The sequence below is a fragment of the Coenobita brevimanus genome, chromosome 46, assembly GCF_032717465.1.
Source record: "Coenobita brevimanus isolate Jiangsu-jjx chromosome 46, ASM3271746v2, whole genome shotgun sequence".
In the NCBI taxonomy this organism is placed as follows: domain Eukaryota; kingdom Metazoa; phylum Arthropoda; class Malacostraca; order Decapoda; family Coenobitidae; genus Coenobita; species Coenobita brevimanus.
The window spans coordinates 56,173,789-56,194,589 of record NC_136999.1 but is presented as its reverse complement, the minus strand read 5'-3'; the positions used below and the strand labels follow the sequence as shown (position 1 = coordinate 56,194,589).

At 43.2% G+C, this 20,801-nt stretch overlaps 1 protein-coding gene across 3 annotated transcripts in view; it reads left to right on the top strand.

The window, feature by feature from the left end:
- The window catches only part of LOC145398647 (guanylate kinase), a 97,736-nt gene that overhangs the window by 57,359 nt on the left and 19,576 nt on the right, over window positions 1-20,801 (top strand). For 2 of the 3 annotated variants that reach the window (XM_080271451.1, XM_080271452.1), the window contains 2 exons: window positions 7,961-8,038; window positions 18,581-18,772. In XM_080271451.1, the coding sequence (XP_080127577.1) occupies window positions 7,961-8,038; window positions 18,581-18,772 (270 nt within the window). The remainder of the gene's footprint in view (window positions 1-7,960; window positions 8,039-18,580; window positions 18,773-20,801) is intronic. The other variant, XM_080271453.1, reaches the window with a different exon arrangement.

Sequence of the window (20,801 nt, the reverse complement as noted above, 5' to 3'; positions counted from 1 at the left end):
CTAACGCTTAGTGTGTAGCTGAGCTGTCTTTCTAGGCTGGAGCTTAGACAAATAGGAGAGAGGCAGGACACAAAAACTCAAGGCAACAATCTTACACATGTATTACTAAATTCTACAGTGGAACGGGTAGATGTCGCGAATACAGGTACACTGGACAATTATAATTCTTAGGCCTAGATATGGGTTGTTAGTATCACCAGGATACTACTTAGGTCAAGGTCGGGTAGGGTGGATAGCACTTAGACCAGAGGTTAACATATTATTATTGCAGGAAGTCCAGGTCATTTACTTGTGGAGTGGGTGACACAGTTTCACCGTTTGTAACTCTTACTTTAGCACTAGGGTCAGTGTCTGATCCGAGTGTGATACAGCGTTACTAGATGGTAGCGTATTCACTGTAATAGACCCGTATTTCACCGTTTGGCCGTATTCACGGTTTCACTTTTATTTTTATTCACTCCACACCTTTTATATCGTCACTGGTGTTTCTCGCACTGACGTCTGTTATGTGGTTAAATCACTGCCCTGCTTTCATGTCACTAAGTCACGGACACTGTGCTTTCACTGTCACTCCTTTCGGGTCTGGGCGTCATGGCGGTCAGGTAAAAGGACAGCGGAAGTGGCCTAGTCTCCCTACTGCTGGGGCTGGGTTTCGCCGGGGGCCTCTGTATGCAGGGGACACGGGATCATGCGTAGGGGGCGTCCTCTCTTATCCAGGGCTGCGGGTGGCGTAGGACCCTGCGCTTTCGGGGCTTGGGGCAGTAGTACGGCCCTCAGGGCTGAGGCCAAATAACTGCCTGAACATCTCACTCAGGACGAAGATCTCTGGCGTCTGGGTGTAGGGAGGTCCCCCCCAGGGTTCCTGGGCGCGGTCTGGAGGTCCCGAGGGCTGCGGTCCCCGGTGCTCGATGGCGCCGTCAGGAAGGGGCTGCGGCGCCGACCTGCGTCAGGTTCCATCAGGTGAGTCCTCTCCAGATCCGGCTGCAGGGAGGAGAGGCCAGGGCCTCTCCAGTACTCCTCAAAGCTGGGGACCCTCTCTGAGTCGTAGGTCGGTGAACAGGAGTCAGCACCTGATGGAGGAGCGGCTACAGGCCGTCTCCTGACGTAGGACCCAGCTACTGGCCATGGCCTGGGGGAGGGAGTGGCTACAAGCCGACTCAGGGGCACCTTCAAAGCAGCTACAGGCTGTCTCCTGATGAAGGCAGGAGCGGCTACAGGCCGTCTCCTGATGAAGGCGGGAGCGGCTACAGGCAGTCTCCTTCAGGAAGGTTGAGTGGCTATGGGCCGTCTCAGGAAGGACACCTTGAGTGCGGCTACAGGCCGTCTCCTGTTTTCCCTCAGAGCGGCTACAGGCCGTCTCCTTCAGGAGGGTTAAGCAGCTACCGGCCATCTCAGGGGTGCTGACTGGAGCTGGAGTAACAGCTCCACTCCGATGTTGTTGAGGGTTGGGTCGCCCGCAAGGTAGTTGCGGATTCCTGCTATCGTGGCGGCGGGCAAGTTGCGAGTCATAGGGGCACACGGCCTGGGCGGACTTATGTCCCTCACACACGGAGCTGGACTGCCACTGTCTACCTCTCCGTGAGCTCTTTCTGGGGGTGTCGTGTTGTTTTCAGAGCCTAAACCTGGCATTTTAGGGACAGTGACAGATTTATTAGTGGCAGTACTCACAACACACTTATACATACAGTGAGAATATCCTCAGTCAGGAATACATGCAAATAGCTCATAGAGGTTGGAGATACAGTCCATATAGTCTTTCTCCCTACAGTCCTTGTGTATAATGCTCTTTTTCTAGACTTTAAGTAACACACACACACTATGTCAGAGTCCACTTTTCTTAGATACGTTCACTATTAGCTTTCACTGCATTACTATTCTGAGCTCCAACACACAATATGGGTATGGTCAGTCTCTATTTCCTGGCGTGACATTAGAATTGCACTATAGGGTCTCTTGGGCTGCTGAAACCTGGGTCTTAATCGAGGTGGCACCTGGGCGTAGCAGGTTGGCCCATGGGCGTACCTTCCCGTAGCAGGCATGGGACTACTGCAGGGGGCGTAGAGGCCCGGGCGCAGTCCTGGTCAGGGGTGCAGAGAGGCTCCCTCCTGGTGGAGCCTTGACCTGGGGAGAGACCCTCGGGTCTGGGGCCGGATAGGGTCAGGAGTCGTTCCTGAAGCCTCGTGCTCCGGGCAGATCCGGCGTCAGGAGGAGCCCGGGGGGTCCCGCCCTGGGGTCCAGGGGACGTCCCTGAGAGACGGGGGACTGCATTCACCATGCTGCTGGGTTGCCGTCAGGGGTTGGCTGCGGCGTCCCCTCCGGGTGGCTTCTAACAGGTCTGGGCGCCGGCCAGGGGCGATCCGAAGGACATAGATCCCCTCCTTGGCGATCGGGCCCTGCCACCACTCCTTGAACTGCAGCTCCTCCTCAGAACCACACCTGTGGAGAGAGTGGGTAGAACATCCCACGTGGCCTCTGGGTGGAGGGTGGGCTGCGCCAGGGACTCCCACTGACGGGGAAGCCCTAGAGGTTGTGGGTGAAGGGCGTACGGTGGCCAACCCTTCCCCGACACGGACGGTGGCCGATGTCATGGTTCTGCAGACCCTAAGGGCAGCAGCAGAAGGTCATACGGTGGCCGACCTTTCCCTGACACGGACGGTGGCCAATGTCATGGTGCTGCTCCTGAAGGAGGAGGAGGCGGATGAAGGGTGTACGGTGGCCAACCCTTCTCCGACACAGACAGTGGCTGATGTCGCGGTGCTGCAGGGGGGCAACAGCAGAAGGACGTACGGTGGCTGATCCTTCCCCGACACAGACAGTGGCCAATGCCGCGGTGCTGCTTGGGACTGTGCTAGCACAAGTCCCACCCTGATCCTGGCAAAGGCTGGCCCAGCTGAGATGTAGCTGGCCATTACTGTGAGGATGCTGCTGGTCGTGTTGAGGGGAGGAGGGGCGTAGGGTCGTGACGTACCGGGTCCCGTCTCACTCGGACCCAGCGTATCCTTTACCTGCTCCACCTTAGTGTCTTCCTGGGGTGGGGATGGGGTTGCGGCTCCATCCTGGGGGGGGGGGATTCCTCGGGGGTGCGTATCTCAGTACTTTATGAAATAAAGTCCCAGGTTTGGTACTGTTTCATTTGTTTGACCTCCCAGAAAATTTTTAAGAGTAACATTTGATTATCCAGAAAATTCCATATCTGGAATGGAAGAATCCCTTTGCGTTCTGGTTAATAGAACTTTTACTGTATTTGAAGGTATCACTGTGTCTGTCTATAGCCAGATGTCTTAATCCTCTGAGAGTTGACTGCAAGCAAATTGCTTTCATGTTGCCCTGTCCTCTGCCATTTCATTGCCCTCCCCCAACTTACAACTCCCCCCCCCTCTCATATAACTCCACTCCATCCCTCCATCTCAACTTTGGTTTCTCCCTTCGTCTCCCTCCTTCATTCTTTATTTTTCTCATGGACTTCTGCATTTAGTATGTAAGTATGCACACACAGATACAAGATACGTATGATACAGTAAAACCTCGATTTAACGGCATTCATTCTAACAGCAACCCCAAACTAACGGCACAAATCTCCCGAGGAATATTTATGGAAAAAAAATAAAAATTCCCCCCAAATGGGTAAATATTAGAAAAAAATTCAAATGTGGCGGGCGCCGCGTGCATCTCGATCATCTGTTTGCAGTTTCCCGCCAACTGGGTATGTTTATGTTTACCCAGTCTTCCTCATGCCTAGCCTGACCTCAAAGTGAAAAATTATTAGCATGTAAGGTTAGCTTTAAGAAGTAGTGTTAGAGACTTCATAACTTAGTGAACTTATTTATGTAATGCCATCTATTCAACTCCAACTTGCCAGCTAACTTACCTGGATTACTGTACTGTACTGTACTTACCTGGATTACTGTACTGTACTTACCTGGATTACTGTACTGTATCTAACCTAACCTAACCTGGGTTCCAGTTGGAAAACTGGGAAATGAAATCCACTTTTTAGTATGTTAAGTTTCTTCCATTATGCCGGACACAATCGTAGGTATGGCTTAAAGAGCCTGATGATTATAAAGGAAGAAATCTTTCAGCAAAGGAAGGTAATTTACCACCTTCAAAACAGAAAAATACAGAAAACAAACTAGATGAATATAAAATGAATTGAAGTCTTTAGGCTGTATGCTTAGACGAAAATTTATGGGTTTCACAATTTTGGGGGATGAAATGGAACAAAAATGTTTGCTAATCAGAAAAAATTACTCTTAGTCAGCATTTAGTTTCACATTCTTCGTTCGATATCTTCTGTTCCCAACACATTTTGGATCGTGTGAGCATACAGTTGTTTCTGCTCCTTAAAGTGTGTACATTTACTGCTCATTTTTTTGTTCTTTCTTATGTGTATGTGTGAAAGAAATCATACTGATACAAACAATAATGTATTCCATTAACCCCTTCATAGCTGCCGGCCTTGAACAACACTTTACTGTTTCAGTGTCAGTGACATTGAGTTAAGGCAAGCTATATAAAACTGCAAACAATTATGGGAAGGGAACGAAGGTCACTGGTGTGTTTACACGACCCTACTCTACCATCCCAAGCAGTCAGGCATTCATTTCACTCCAGATGTTTTCGCTGATGTTTACATGCTTGTGTTACATGCACCCTAATTTTGAGTAAGAGTCTTTCAGCAAGAGAAGATAATTTACCACCCTCAAAATAGTCAAGAAAATTAGTCAGACAAACTAGAGGAATATGAACTGAATTGGTAAGGTCTTTAGCCTGTATGCTTACACGAAAAGTTATGGGTTTCACAATTTTAGGGGACGATATAAATGTTTGCTAATCAGAAAAAAATTACTCTTTCGTCTCATATGTTCTCGTAGGTTAGAATTCAGTTCCACATTCTTCATTCAATATCGCTCTTCCCAATATATTTCGGACCGACTGAGCACAGTTATTTCCGCTCCTTAAAGTTAATGTACATATACTGCTCATTCTTTGTTCTTTCTTATGTGTATGTGTGAAAGAGAGAGGACAGATATAAAGAATAATGTACAGTATTCCATTATCACTTTCATAGCTGCAGGCCTTGAACAACACTTTACTGTTCCAGTGTCAGTGACGTTGAGTTAGGGCGAGCTATAAAAAACTGCGAGCTGTTATGGGAAGGGAATGAAGGTCACTGGTGTGTTTACACGACCCTGCTCTACCATCCCAAACAGTCAGGCGTTCACAGTTCACTTCATCTCTGATGTTTTCACTAATGTTTGCATGCTAATGAAGCACGCATCCTTATTTTATTAATTCTTTCACGAATCATAGCAAATCACAGGATGGGTTCAGGGGGAAAAAAAGCCAGGTGTGCCAGACAAGTCTTTGCACATATGTAAGAAAAAGAAATTGATTTTAGAACTTTAAAAAAATGGTCCTGAGGCCGACCACGGCAGCATGCAAATTTCTGAACTCATGGCCACTGAGGGGACTAAACATACGCTTTACTTTAAGCAGTAAAAGCACCTTACCAAATCAGTTCTTCCTGATAGTCTATTATATTTTTCAGATTATTTCTGGGTTGGTAAATAAACGTTTCTTGTTAAATCTGGTTCCCCGTCATTTTTAGCTGTTCTGGTGTGACAACTCTTGTTTATTTCGTAGACGTAATTGCAGAAAGGACTGTTCTTCCCTACGTGTTTAACTAAACCTGGCCTAACTGAGCTAATCTGTACCTAATAATTTAACCTAACCTAACCTCCAGTTGGGACACTGGAAAACGATATCCACCTTTGAGCACGCTGAGTTTCTTCCACTGTGCTAGAAATGATCGTTGGGGAATGTGATGATGATAACAGGGAGGAAGGTGGTAGGTGATGGCGACCAGCATTCACTCACTTGATGTAGTACTGCCTACTTCTTCCTTAGCCTTTATCATTCTTTTTCTGTGCCTGCCCTCCTCTCTTCCTATTCTGCCATCTTTCCTGTCACTTCTTATAGCTTTTCTTTCCTTTACGGGTGGCTTTACGTTGAGTGACAAGCCAAATGTTTTCCTGTAAGCCAAGAAACCATTTACCAAGCTGGGTGGTAGCCATATAACCAAACCATACGTGCTCCCTACATGTCAACAAATGGGTTGGTGGAGGGTTAGTGCCCGTTAAACAAATAACTCAAAGTCAGATGGCCACCCCATACGGGATTATGACGTCTGGCAATAGACAGATAGATAGACTTACCTGGATTACTGTACAGTACTTTACTGCAGTACAGCACCACACCTACCTGCTTTCTTTTGTTCTAAATATAAAATTTTTTTACTGATTTTGTATGCCTGCACATGTTTATTTGCTGAAAAATGTGTTAGCGTGAGTTCCGGGGGTATCGATAGGTGTAAGCCCCAATCTAACGGAATTTCGTTTTTTTCGGCATGCTCATGGCCTCCTAGGGTGCCGTTAAATCGAGGTTTTACTGTACTTATTTTCCGCCCGAAATGTGATTTATGTGAGGCTGAGGCATTAATCTTTCGTGCTGGAATATAACCCTCACTTTGATCATTTTTCCATCACAATAGTTTTATGGAACACTCTTATAGTGTTGAGTGAGGAATTAACGTAATACCATTAGAAACTTATATTCCTGTTATGTTAAGTGCGATGAGACAGTTCACCTTTGTCTTTAGGCATTACTTTATGATTGATAGCAAAGAACACTTTTCATCTGCTGTGACACTTGCAAGAACTGATTGCCACATTTTTTTTGTTCATGTTGTATAGTACAGTAAGTCCTCATTTATAGTTGCTTTATTCAGAAGTGTTTTTTGTGCTATTAACCACTCAGTATGAATCAGCACTATCTCACTTAACTTAAGTGGCATTTCGCCTGAACACATAGAGTTAAATGAGGACTGACTGTAGATGAATGTTGACCCTTAAGTTTGTTGCCATGTTTTATTGATTTATTCGTGGTACCTCTAGATAATTTTAGTCAGGTTTGGGGAGATCTTTTGTTGTGAAAGAGTAAATGAAGGCAACATCTAACTCTATCTATCTGTCTTTTGCCAGACGCCTCAATCCCGTTCTGGGTGGCCACAAGCAAATCGCCTCCATGTCGCCCTGTCCCCCACCATTTCACTGCCCTGCCTCCAACTCACACCCTCCTCTCTCATATACCTCTCCACCCCATCCCTCCATCTCATCCTCGGCCTCCCCTTCCCTCTTCCCCCGTCCACCTCACTCACATACACTCTCTTCGTCAGTCTTTCACCCTCCATCCTCTCCACATGGCCAAACCACCTCAGTGTATTCTTCTTAACACTTCTTATCACATCCACATCCACACCACAACGCTCCTTTATATCCTCATTTGTCAGCCTGTCTCTCCATGTGACTCCACAGGCTCCTCTTAAATAACTCATTTCCACTGCTCTCACTCTTGACTTGTGTCCTTCCAACAATGTCCAAGCTTCACTTCCATATGTTAGAGTTGGTATCACAATACTGTCATGTCACTTCCATGCTCACTTCCCTGCTTCTTATCACTGCTTTCAAGGAACCAGCAACCTTTCTCCCCTGCTGTACCCTTTCAAGCACTTCACCCTCCAAACCTCCATCCTTACTCATCACACTACCCAAGTACTTAAACGTACTCACATTTTCCAATTCCTCACCATCCAACCTCGCTGTACATTCACTGACTTCACCTCTGTCAAAGACCATCACTTTACTCTTCCCTACATTCACCTTTAGATTTCGTTTCTTACACACTTCCCCAAACTCGTCCACCAAACCTTGCAGCTAACTCAGTGAAATAAAAAAACTAACCATAGCTGAACAAAATTACCTGGAGGTAGTAGCAAAAAAAAAAAAAAAAATCACCTAATTGAAGGGTCAGTTTTCCAGCTACTTTACTGTACTATGTTACTGGTAATTTGTGCTTCTGTTCTTGTTGTGTGTGAAGAGCACTTTATGTGTGTTTGCAGATATCTTGGGTGTTCGTCTGGCTCACGTGGTGCGCAGAAGCATGACCCCTCGACCACTGGTGCTGTGTGGGCCTTCGGGTGAGACATCATGTGAAAACTCTGAGTCCTGCTTTATTCTCATTGGCATAGGAGACTTCTTAAGACCTCTTCCTCAGCAATACATTTTTTGTATTCACCTTGATATTCTCTTCTTTGCTGCTTGTACTATTTTAATGTTGACATAACTTGCATCAGCAATATGCGGCAGAATACAGTATTAATATACAGTACTAACATTATATACAGAAATAAACTGGTCAGGAAGGGATGTTAGAGAGACTTATGCATTGACAAGAATATGGCTTGATGTCACTCGGGGACATAAGCAGGTTCTCTAGCATCTCTTCTATTAGGCCTATGATTTATGTAGCATACTGCAGTGTAGCAGCCGTGGCTCAGTGGGTTAGAGCGCTTCGCTCTGACCGAAGGGTCAGAGGATCGAATCCACCCAAGGGTCATTGGTAGACATCAGGAAGGGCATCCGGTCATAAAATGCTACACGCTCCAGTCCAAAAGTCCTCTACCCAGAGGCAACGCCTTAGCCCTTCGAGGATACCTGGCCTAAAACCAAATTATTATTATTATTTTTATTGCACCTTATTACTCTCTTGTTTGTTATATATGTCTTTATTGCATAAACATTGGTTGCATCAGTAGCCTACAGAAATATTAACATACCATGTACAGAAATATACTGTTAAAGAAAAGATGTTGGGGAGTCTCCATAACTTATAAGACTGTTGGCCTTGTTTAGAATAGATGGCATAAAAAAGTGATACACTGTAGAGAGAGAGAGAGGGAGAGAGAGTATATGTATGTATGTGTGAATATATATCTACTGTATATATAGATAAATAGATAGATATATAGATACACATGTATGTACATGTATACAGGCAGACCCTGAGATGTGATACCCATAGATACGATACCCTGGCATAGCGATGGGAGTAGAAATACCACCCTACCCCGCTAAACGATAGCCAAGCTTCAGTATAACGATGGGTTTTGCTTTTGTTAAATTGATTTTGATCATATTTTAGACTTAAATTTTGTGTTTAGGTTGATTTATAAGCTGTTTATAGACTTAGATGAATGTGTTTTAGTCATATGTAGGGTGAACATTTTCATTTTGGGGTACAGTTTCGTAAGTTTTATTTTTGATGTTTTCAGATTTTATTTTTGGGTTTAGGTGAGTTATAAACTGCTTTTAGGCATAGTTTAGCTTGTTTTGAAGCTATTGAGGGTTTAGGTTAGCAAGAAACTTGTTTTTGGACTCATTTGGGAGGACTTAGGACTTGGTTGGGGGGAGGGGGAAACCCGAGGCTCAAAAACGTATCCTTATACTTTACATGGTAAATCTACTCCAAGATATGATACCCTGCCTAGTGATGGGTTTCTACTTAATCAATTGGATCGTTAAACCTGGGTACGCCTGTATATATCATTTTTGTTTTTGTTTTTGTTTTTGAAGGCTCCAACATGCTTGCATGCGTTAGCCTTGGTCTCCTAATGGTGGCTGTCCATGCTGCTCAATCTCTGGCAGCTTCCCTATTTAGTCCCTTAGCCCTGAGGTCGCACTCAGTGACCTCTTTTCAGGACCTTTTTGGTCTGGCTCTCACTATCTTACCCCTAACATTAATACTTCTCACTTTCTCCACCCAGTTATCCCCCATCCTCTCCACATGCCCAAGCCATCACAATCTCCTCATCACAACACCAGTACCCTCCAGTCCCATCCTACCTCTCAACTCTTCTATCATAGACTTAGCTCCCCCAGGCCTTGCACTCAAGGATGCACTGCACATCCACCTAATCATTGCCATTTCTGTACATTTGAGTCTGCAAATAGCGTCTTCCTTTACCGCACAGGTCTCACTACCATACAGCATTACATTCCTAACACATGTTGCATACAAAGATCCCTTAACACAGAGGGAGAGCGCTCTCAATGTCAGGAGAGGCAGTTGCTCCCTGAACTTCTTCCAACCACTCCTCATTCTAGCCACAGAGCTAGCTCGTACCCCACCTCCAGCACACAACATGTTTCCCAAATAACAAAACTCTTCCACACAGTCAAGAGACTCACCAGCAAGTTCAATCATTTATCTATCTATCTATCTGTATATTGCCAGATGCCTCAATCCCGTACGGGGTGGCCACAAACAAATCGCTTCTACATCGCCCTGTCCCTCGCCATTTCACTGCACTGCTCCCAACTTACACCCCCCTCTCTCGTATACCTCTCCACTCCATCCCTCCATCTCATCCTCGGCCTCAATCATTTCATGCCTGGCAATATCTACAGGGTCATTCTATCGTGAGACACGTTACATTCAGAGACAAGTTACTGATCTACTCTCACTTGTATTTTCTTATATAGGCAATATAAATAAATGCCATTTGCAAGGTATACTACCAACACCTCACACTACGTTATGCCATAATCAGATTATTCATATGTTTTTATTCTGATTTTATATAAATTTTTTAAAGTGGCCTGAGAAATGTTACCCCGATGTCACCCCACCTTTTACTTTGCACGAGTATTTTCAATAACTCTGTGATTTTACTGATTCAGTCAAGAAGTGCTTTATATCAGTAATATGTCAATGTATGAGGATCATAACCATACCCAGCATATTCTATTTCTCCTAAGAATTTTGCTACTGTTAAGGAAAATGTGACCGTGAGACACGTTACGGGAAAAGTGAGAAACATTACTTGTGCGAATTTTGTTTTTCATATAATTACAAAGTCATCTCTTATGAAGGTTACAGTAGTTGTATCACAAAAGAATGTAAATCATGTATTAATGTGAAACATGATGAATTATCCAAGACATGATTCTTGTAAAGCAAGGTTGGGGGTGATGCAGTGGAAAAGAACAATGTAATTTTGAATATTATGAACATAAATTACCTTATAACATGTAGGTAACCCTACAGCCAGTAACTGATGTGAACATTACATGATAAGCTTACCTGTATATCACACTGGTGATATAAACAACACAAAAATTAAAGGTCAACTACTTGCTCATCGAAGATGGAAAATTCATCCTTTTAGACTAATTAATTGAGGAAGGAAAGTTCACCCCTTTGAATGTGTGTGTCATTCTTGACACATGAGAAGTTGGCAATACCTGCACAACCATATCCTCTGAGATCTCGTCTCTGTCCTGGTTGTCAGGAAAATGAAACTGGCTGTCACCCATTCTGTCTGTGCCTCTCTGTCTTAAATACAGTAATCCCTCCAATATCCGATGTAATAGAGCCAAAGGCATGTCCGGATAGTGATCCTGTCCGGATATTGGGTCCCAGCCTCCTGGACTTGTACTTAGGGACCCTAACTCAGAAAAACACCTATACAACTCCCTCTGGACATTCATTGCACCTATTTAAGACCCAAATCACACCAATAAGGGACATAAAAGACTGAAATAAATGCAAAAGAACCATAAAATGAGGTTTTAGAGGTGAGTTTATACAATATTAAACATTCTGGGTACTTACAAGTCCCTGGCTCCTGGACTGGTTTGAACTGCCAGTTTGCAGTCCACAGTTAATCCTCTGCACTCTAAATTCTAATTTCTTAACACTGCACAACACTGTAAATTCCTGTGTGTTCTAGTGGCGATGTATTGCAGTTTGTTCACTGTTTATTCACAAAAAACAAGCACCTGTGGCTTGCACTGCTATAAGCATCTGCTCTCGATCGGATTCAGGCTGTGACTGTTGATGATGGCGGGGTAACAGAGTTGCCAGATCGCAAGGGCCACATTACCAAACTCCTCAATTTTCATTACCAAATTCGTAAAGCTAGCATCAATTCTTCAGTAATTATATACACAAGTGGAAATACATGTAATCACTCTTCTTATAATTAACAGCATGTTGATTATTATCATGCTATATAGGCTACCAAATTAATCAGAGAGAGCAAACAATTCACCATCTCCATCCTGTGTATCCTCATACATGTGAAAAATCCATTTGGTAATGCATTATTCTGATTCATTACCAAACGAATTTTTCATTACCAAATTGGCCCACACTTGGTAATGAAAAATACCAAATGGCAATCCTGACAGGGGAGGGGGGAGGGGGAGGAAGGAAGGGGTGAAGGGACCATGGTGTAACAGCTGTTCGGCGCCACGCGGCAATTTCAAATTATGAGTGGGAAAAAAAGTCAGATTTTTTTCGAATTTTTTGCGGTTTTTGGCCCATTTTGGGAATACTGGATCCCCGGGACAATTATATCCGGTTAGTGGGGATGTTCGGATATTGGGCATTCGGATATTAGAGGGATTACTGTAATTAACTTCGAACATGCCTGGCTCCGGAACTGATTCTATCACTGCAACATAATGCTTCGACAACATGTTGGTAGTGTAATGAACTAGTACATTGTTACCTGGGGATGGTTTTTGTGTTGCCTCAATATCAGTAGTACTCTGTAACTCAGGCTGGGACATGAATGACTCTGATATTTCTGCAAGAGATGGTGTACTTTCCCTATCACTGCTAGTACTGGAGTCAGCTTGTGGGTCGTAGCCAGTCTCTTGAAGATAGCACTGCTTAAAAGGATTGGTCTGCAGTCAAATGATACAGTACTACTTTATAGTGGCCAAGAGGTTTTACTGACCTGCACTGCTGAATGGATTTGCTGCCTTACAGTTTTTCCAGATCTGTACATATCTTGACTTCTCAGTGTTTACATATTCAGTAGACACATACATTAGTTCAGTTTCATCTGTTATTTGTTCAGCCTCCTCATAAAATTCTACAGCAGACCTTACTGTACAGCGACCTTGCAAAACTCGCCTATAGACATTCCATTTTAGTAAAGCCCCAATCCCATCATGAGTGCCCTTGCCGTGATAACTTTCTTGAAAGTTCCATTCAGCAGTGCAGTTGTGGATGTCTTTGTAAAAGGTTAGAGCTGTCATAGAATACCTATTCTGGAAGTGGGCTGCTGCCCCATCAGTCCACAATGATACATGTGTAAAATGAATACCAGCAGAATTCAGTAATAAAAAATAGCACTATTAAACATCTGAACTTCAAGGCTAGAGTGTGAAGCTGTATTTGAAATTACTGCTAATGGCTTTGTAGCAATCTCTCCATCTTTGACATAATGAACAACTGTAGTGTAAATAGTCACAGATTGATTTTTGTTCAAAGATGTGCGTGAGAAACGTTACATCATTTTCCGGTAACGTTCCTCACAGTGGGCATGTAACGTGTGTGACGGACCATGTGGCTTACCAGGGTTTGTTTCAAAGTATCCCAGTGTTACATTATTAAGGCCTTGGGATGCCTATTTATAATATAAAGTTATGTTTGGGAGAGTGTGTAAGAAATGGAATCTAAAGGTGAATGTAGGGAAGAGTAAAGTGATGTTTTTGAGAGAGGTGAAGTCAGTGAATGTACAGCGAGGTTGGATGGTGAGGAATTGGAAAATGTGAGTACGTTTAAGTACTTGGGTAGTGTGATGAGTAAGGATGGAGGTTTGGAGGGTGAAGTGCTTGAAAGGGTACAGCAGGGAAGAAAGGTTGCTGGTTCTTTGAAAGCAGTGATAAGAAACAGGGAAGTGAGCATGGAAGTGAAAAAGTTACTACATGACAGTATTGTGATACCAACTCTAACGTATGGAAGTGAAGCTTGGACATTGTTGGAAGGACACAAGTCAAGAGTGAGAGCAGTGGAAATGAGTTATTTAAGGGGAGCCTGTGGAGTCACATGGAGAGACAGGCTGACGAATGAGGATATAAAGGAGCGTTGTGGTGTGGATGTGGATGTGATAGGAAGCGTTAAGAGGAACACACTGAGGTGGTTTGGCCATGTGGAGAAGATGGAGGGTGAAAGACTGACGAAGAGAGTGTATGTGAGTGAGGTGGAGGGGGGAAGAGGGAGGGGGAGGCTGAGGATGAGATGGAGGGATGGGGTGGAGAGGTATATGAGAGAGGGGGGTGTGCGTTGGGAGCAGGGCAGTGAAATGGCGGGGGACAGGGCGACTTGGAGGTGATTTGTTTATGGCCACCCCAAACGGGATTGAGGTGTCTGGCAATAGATAGATAGATGTTTGTATTCTCCAGTTTGTTAGCTGTGTACGGGAAAAATGGGGAAAAAACATGAGACACGTTACTCCTGAAATACTTCCATTTAAAGGTCATGCCACATTCTGACCACAACATATATGTAAACAACTGTAGTGTCAATCACAACTCAAATATATGCATTTTCAATAAAACACAGGGTCAGCATTCCAAACAATAACATACTCTGATCAATGATGTTATGAAAATTGCTAAATTCAGCATTGATTTTTCTTTGGTGACATAATATGACAATTTTTTATTCAGCTCCCTTAGTTGACAGTTTAGGCTTTTTCTCTTCAGATTCATAACATTCAATAATTAAACTTTAAAAAGATGTATAATTTATATACTTTTAATCAATTCTGATTTTGATACAAAAGCTTGACATCTTCGTGGAATGACCCAACATGCTCTCCTAGACACACCACACACATGAAATCAGTATTATCTCATGAGGCAGCCTATACCACTACATCTCTTATGCATCCACTTATCACAAACACTGCACAAGATGGAATTATTATATGTGTGTGTGGATAGGATACAAAATAATGTAATTCGTGAAAGATGCGGATTGAGAAAGTCGGTGGACACCAGAAATGAAGAGAGTGTACTGAGATGGTATGGTCATGTGGAGAGAATGGATAACAATAGAGTGGTGAAGAAGGTATATCTGAGCGAATTCGAAAGAGGGACGAGGCGAGGTAGGCCAAGGAGAAGGTGGAGAGATATGGTGGATGAATGTGTGAGGATGAGAGGTTTGGAAGTCATTGAGGCTAGGGAACTGACAGGAGATCGAGCTGGCTGGATGAATTTTGCGAGGACAAGTGCATGATCTGGGATTTTTGGCACCCCTTTTTAACATGGCAGCGTCTGGATTGACTCTGTCGGATACGATTATGTGAAGCTACAGAACGTGGAGAATGTTTTTGGCGTATCCGGTAGAGCCAGGATTCCGGGGGCTTGAATGATGAGTGAATGGAAGCGTGGCCCATTGGATTGGGCAATTTTGGTCTGTCTGGACATTGCTGCTCCTCACCCTGCCCTTGGGTGGGAAAGGAGGTCCGGATGATGATGATGATTATGTGTGTGTATATATATATATATATATATATATATGGTTAGCCTTGTTTGAGGCTGGTATATCTATCTATCTGTCTATCAGTCTATCTATCTATCTATTGCCAGATGCCTTAATCCCATACAGGGTGGCCACAAACAAATCGCCTCCACATCGCCTTGTCCCCTGCCATTTCACTGCTCTGCTCCCAACCTACAACCCCCTCTGTCATATACCTCTCCACTCCATCCCTCCATCTCATCCTCGGCCTCCCCCTCCCTCCCCCCCCCTCCACCTCACTCACATACACTCTCCTTATCAGTCCCTCACCCTCCATCCTCTCCACATGGCCAAACCACCTCAGTATGTTCCTCCTAATGCTTCCTATCACGTCCACATCCACACCATAACACTTCTTTATATCCTCATATGTCAACCTGTCTCTCCATGTGACTCCACAGGCTCCTCTTAAATAACTCATTTCCACTGCTCTCACTCTTGACTTGTGTCCTTCCAACAACATCCAAGCGTCACTTCCATACGTTAGAGTTGGTATCACAATACTGTCATGTAGTAACTTTTTCACTTTCATGCTCACTTCCCTGTTTCTTATCACTGCTTTCAAGGAACCAGGAACCTTTCTTCCTTGTTGTACCCTTTCAAGCACTTCACCTTCCAAACTTCCATCCTTAATCATCATACTCACCAAGTACTTAAACGTACTCATATTTTCCATTTTCTCACCATCCAACCTCACTGTACATTCACTGACTTCACTTCTCTCAAAGGCCATCACTTTACTTTTCCCTACATTCACATTTAGATTCTGCTTCTTACACATTCTCCCAAACTCATCCACCAAGCCTTGCAGCTCCCCTTTGTCTTCACTCAACAACACAGTATCATCTGCAAACAACAGTACAGGGAGTTTCCAAACACTACCCTCTCTCACTAGGGCCACTCCAACATCCACTGCCTTACCTTGTATCTCTTTTATGACCCCATCCATGTACAGACTGAACAACCATGGAGACATGACACATCCCAGTTTCAACCCAACCTTCAAAGAGAAAAATTCACTCAGTTCACCATCCACATGCAGTGCAGCCTTAGCACCATCATACATACTCTTCACAGCATTCAACAACTTCCCATCTACTCCATATATTCTTCATAGTTTCCACAATCCTTGTCTATCCACCCTGTCATATTCTTTCTCCAAATCCATGAAGGTCACAGACAACTTCTTTCCCTTCTCTAGAAACTTTTCCACTAAAGATCTAAGAGTGAATATCCGATCTACACAACCTCTTCTCTTCCTAAAGGGTTAGCCTTGTTTTGGCCCCAGCCACAAATGGTTTTGAACATGATGATGTGATGATGATAATGATGATAAGCATGGTCATGACAGTGTAGTTGTACACTACCTTCTTGAGGGGCTATAGCATTGTTCTTTTTTAGAGAATTTTCTTGGAATGTGTAGCACTTTTTGACTGGAGACTCCTCCAGGTGTCTTCCAGTGGCCCTTGGTTTGAATGGATCACATTCTCTCTTGGTTGTTTACTTAGGTTTTAACCTGCCAGACCACAATGACCACTTTAGCCATGAGCCTATGATCTTCTGTGGAGATTTTGTTGATAATTTATATAAATTGTAAGAATGAGGTGCATGAGGTAACTGTGTTGTGGTGCAAGGGTTGGCATGACCATGAGTGCATAATGATGTATTGGTGTTGCCACTAGAATATGGGTATGCCAGGGTGGTGACCACATCATGACATGGCTAGGTAACTTGAGTCTCTCTTGGGAGAACAGTTTGTGTGGGATTGATAACTAATAAGGGTTCAAGGAGGGTGCTGTTTAGCTGAAGTTTTTGAATGTCTGTGATCAAGTGATTCTAATTATATTTGTATAAAATAGTGTTGGGTGGTGGTGGACTCAGATTCAAGGCATTCTGTGTAATGCATTTTGTGTGTGTGTGTGTGTGTGTGTGTGTGTGTGTGTGTGTGCAGATGCATGCATGTGCACATGCAGGAGGTGGTGTAGCATATATGTCCAAGAATGGTATGAATCATGTGCAGAAATGTTGATCCTTACCTCTCATGGGCATGTGATCCTTGGTTTTCTTATGTTTCTCTGTGAAACTGATGTGCTTCTGTTTTCTGCATTCTGTTGTTATTCTTCAGGCATTACTTTCTGTGAAGTAATCAGCTGGTCTTGGCACGTGGTTTTGCTTCCAGTCCATAGACACTATTGGCTGTTCAGTGGCCAACCTTTTAAGAGGAAGCATGATGTCATTATGAATGTGTGTGTGTGTGTGTGTGTGTGTGTGTGTGTGTGTTTTAATTGTGTATTGTTTGCAACATAATTTTCCATTGTTTGTGACTAATAGTGGGACCATGGCTTGAGCTAGTCTGATTTTTATTTTTCTTTCTTTGTTTTGTTCTAAGGTGCAGCTTGTGATTTGAGCATATAGTTACATAGGTAGGATAGATCTTGTGCTGAAGCAACGAACTGTGTGGCTCTTATGTTCATGTGGTCATTAATTGTTGTTGTGTGGCTGCCTGGCTTCTTTGAAACTAAACTTGATGAACTGAAATTCACTCATTTCACCTGTGTTTTCCCAGAGATCTTTTGTCAAGATTCCATGATTATTTTGAAAATTTCTCAATTTTTTGATTGAGGTGCAAAAAGTGAGCTTGCCACTGTATGGTTGCATTCATGTTATTGGAAATTAGATTTAAAAAAAAAAAATGATTTATGTAACTAGGGAGTCTTCAGGAAGACATTACAAAGTTTGTTCGCATGTTTGTGCTTGCTGGTATGTTTTGTGGTGTGTATGTATTGCAGCAGCCTCATTGTATATGTCTGACATGGTTGGGTAGTTATGCCATTTATGTTCAGACTTTTTTAAGGGGCACTGATTAATAGGGCTGATGATCACTTTCTGCCACTGGAGAAGTGACCTGCCCCAGTCCGGTGCTTCAGGCATGAATATAGGTCTGTGTTGAAGGCTTTTAGAGTACAGGGTTGTTGTTGCTTCACCCAGTCTGTCTGACCAAGAAGACCTGTCAACCAATGGCAAGTAACTGCCTTGTGGGACTCTCCTACTGGCACAGTACAGTACATACACAATGTAAGGATTTGGTGCCTGCATGTGGTAGGCAGTGCCTCACCAGTTCCGATCTAGGGACTTTCCCAAAGTGAGGTGCAGGGAAATATGGGGAGGTTTAGCTGCGGCTGCCTCACCCAGGGTGCACAGTGCCCGCACATGTAGGCTTTCCCATTAGCACCTGGAATATAGGGTGAGAATTGCCGGTGAAATTGGTGTAGGAGTGGGTATGTAGCGTAGTATGAAGGACAGTAGTGTAGTGTAGTATGAAGGACAGTAGTGTACTGTACAGTATTTGCATCTACAGGTGCTGGCAAGTCAACACTGATGAAGAAGCTGACAGAGGAGTTTAGTGACAGCTTTGGGTTCTCAGTATCACACACCACCCGGCAGCCCAGGCCAGGGGAGAAGCATGGTGTACACTACTACTTTGTTGGCAGAGAGGAAATGCAGAATGCCATCACTAATGGCGAGTTTATTGAAAATGCAGAATATTCAGGTAGGTTGTCAACAACTGAAGTGTGTACATTTGGTAATGAACAGGGAGACAGTTCTACATCTCATTGAAACAGTACAGTGGTGTACAAAATTAAATTTGTGTCTTGTTTAAGAGTATACATTTGAATATTTGTGTATACAGAAATGTAGGAGGAGTAAGCATGGTGCCATGCAAATAATGTGGAGAAAACTCACACAAAGCTTTGAAAAATGGAAATAACCATGGCTTGGGAGCCATCATTCTTGTGTTGAGTGTTTGAGGGGGCAAATAAAAGCTCTGATAATGTACATTGAAGAGAATGAAACATCTTACTGTTTAAAAGAACAAACTTTTTTTGTTTGTTTGTTTACAATTAAAATCTTGTTCTAAAAGACAAAATTATTTGCATCAGGTGGGTGGTATATTATGCATGAAAGCACTTGAACAAGCTCTGGTAAAAATATGGTAAACAAAAAAAGTATACAGTATCCACTGTATATTACACCAGCAAACAGCACTGTTTTTCTCGTAAACAGATTTTGGTAACAATAGAAAACTGATGTTTATTTGCACACAGCCTTAATCACTAATGCCACAGTGTATGGGTTAATTTGTTTCTAGCAGTCCTTGGTGCTTTAGAGACAGGAGGTGTATAATTTGTGGGTGGATTGTATTATTATTACATAACCTGGCAAAACAGATAATCCAACAATGCTGTGGAATGAAGAATGATGCAGAATTCATGGTGTACTTATACTGTGATACTATAAGTTTGTCCATTGTAACAGTGGAGATGTTTATCTGTGTGCAGCCTATTTCCCATAGCTCAGTGGCAGAGCAGGACATTGTTATGGCTCTATATCCTCTCCACCTCTTCATGATTATTTATTATATACTGTGCCACAGCACAAGTATTCTTAAGCTCTTGTTATAGTTCATCATTCTAGATGGAGAGCTGGAAATTTTAGGCATGTTGAAGGATGGGTACGAAATTTTACTGTATTGGCATTCATTTACTAAACATCATAGTCTGTCCCAGAATACAGAGAAGCTTTTCCTACCATCATGCCATAGGGCCCCCTCCCCTCCCTGCACTTTTTATTTATTTATTTATTTTTTTTTTACCAAACTGTATTTGCACAGTGCTTATGCTACTCTGACAAAATGTTATATGGTAAGTTCTTAGCATACATTGCCTTGAATTAAATTACAAAAAGAGTGCCAGTTTAGATTCCATCGCTTTAAGTTGATGTACCTAATTTCCCCCAATGTACAGTACTGGTTATATGAAAAACTAGTCTACCTATCTGTCTGTTGCCAGACGCCATAATCCTGTAAGGGGTGGCCATTTTACTTTGAGTTATTTGTTTAACGGGGAGGGACACCAACCCTCCACCAACCCACTTGTTGACACGTAGGGAGCACGTATGGTTTGGTTATATGGTTACCACCCAGCGTTGGTCTCTTGGTGTACAGGAAGCCATTTGGCTTGTCACTCATTGTAAAGCCATCTGTAAAGGAAAGAAAAGCAATAAGAAGTGACAGGAAAGATGGGAGAAATAGGAAGAGAGGAGGGCAGGCACAGAAAAAGAATGATAAAGGCTAAGGAAGAAGTAGGCAGCACTACATCAAGTGAGTAGATGATGGTCACCACCACCTACCACCAAAAAACTAATGATACTGTATTTTGTTACACTTTCCTGGTATAATAAGGACGTACTGTATATAACTCAGAGCACTGGCTTTATATGTTGTAAATCAATTGACTTCCTTTTGTGTTTATTTCTTACTAAACTCATGTGATTTTATTCAACTCCGAAAAAACTTCCCAAATTGGATGAGCTAGATATAGCTTGTCATTAACCTCTGTGCCATTAGAAGTGCTGCCTGAGTTTAGTACGGTTGTCAAATGGTATAAAGAAAAAACTGAAAGAGGCCACTAGACTCAGGGGTTCAATAATCAGTCACTCCATTGATGTCATGTTTCTCTTAAAGGTTCTGTATAGAGGTTGACCATGGTATAGCTGATGTTTTTTACTGGCAAGAAACC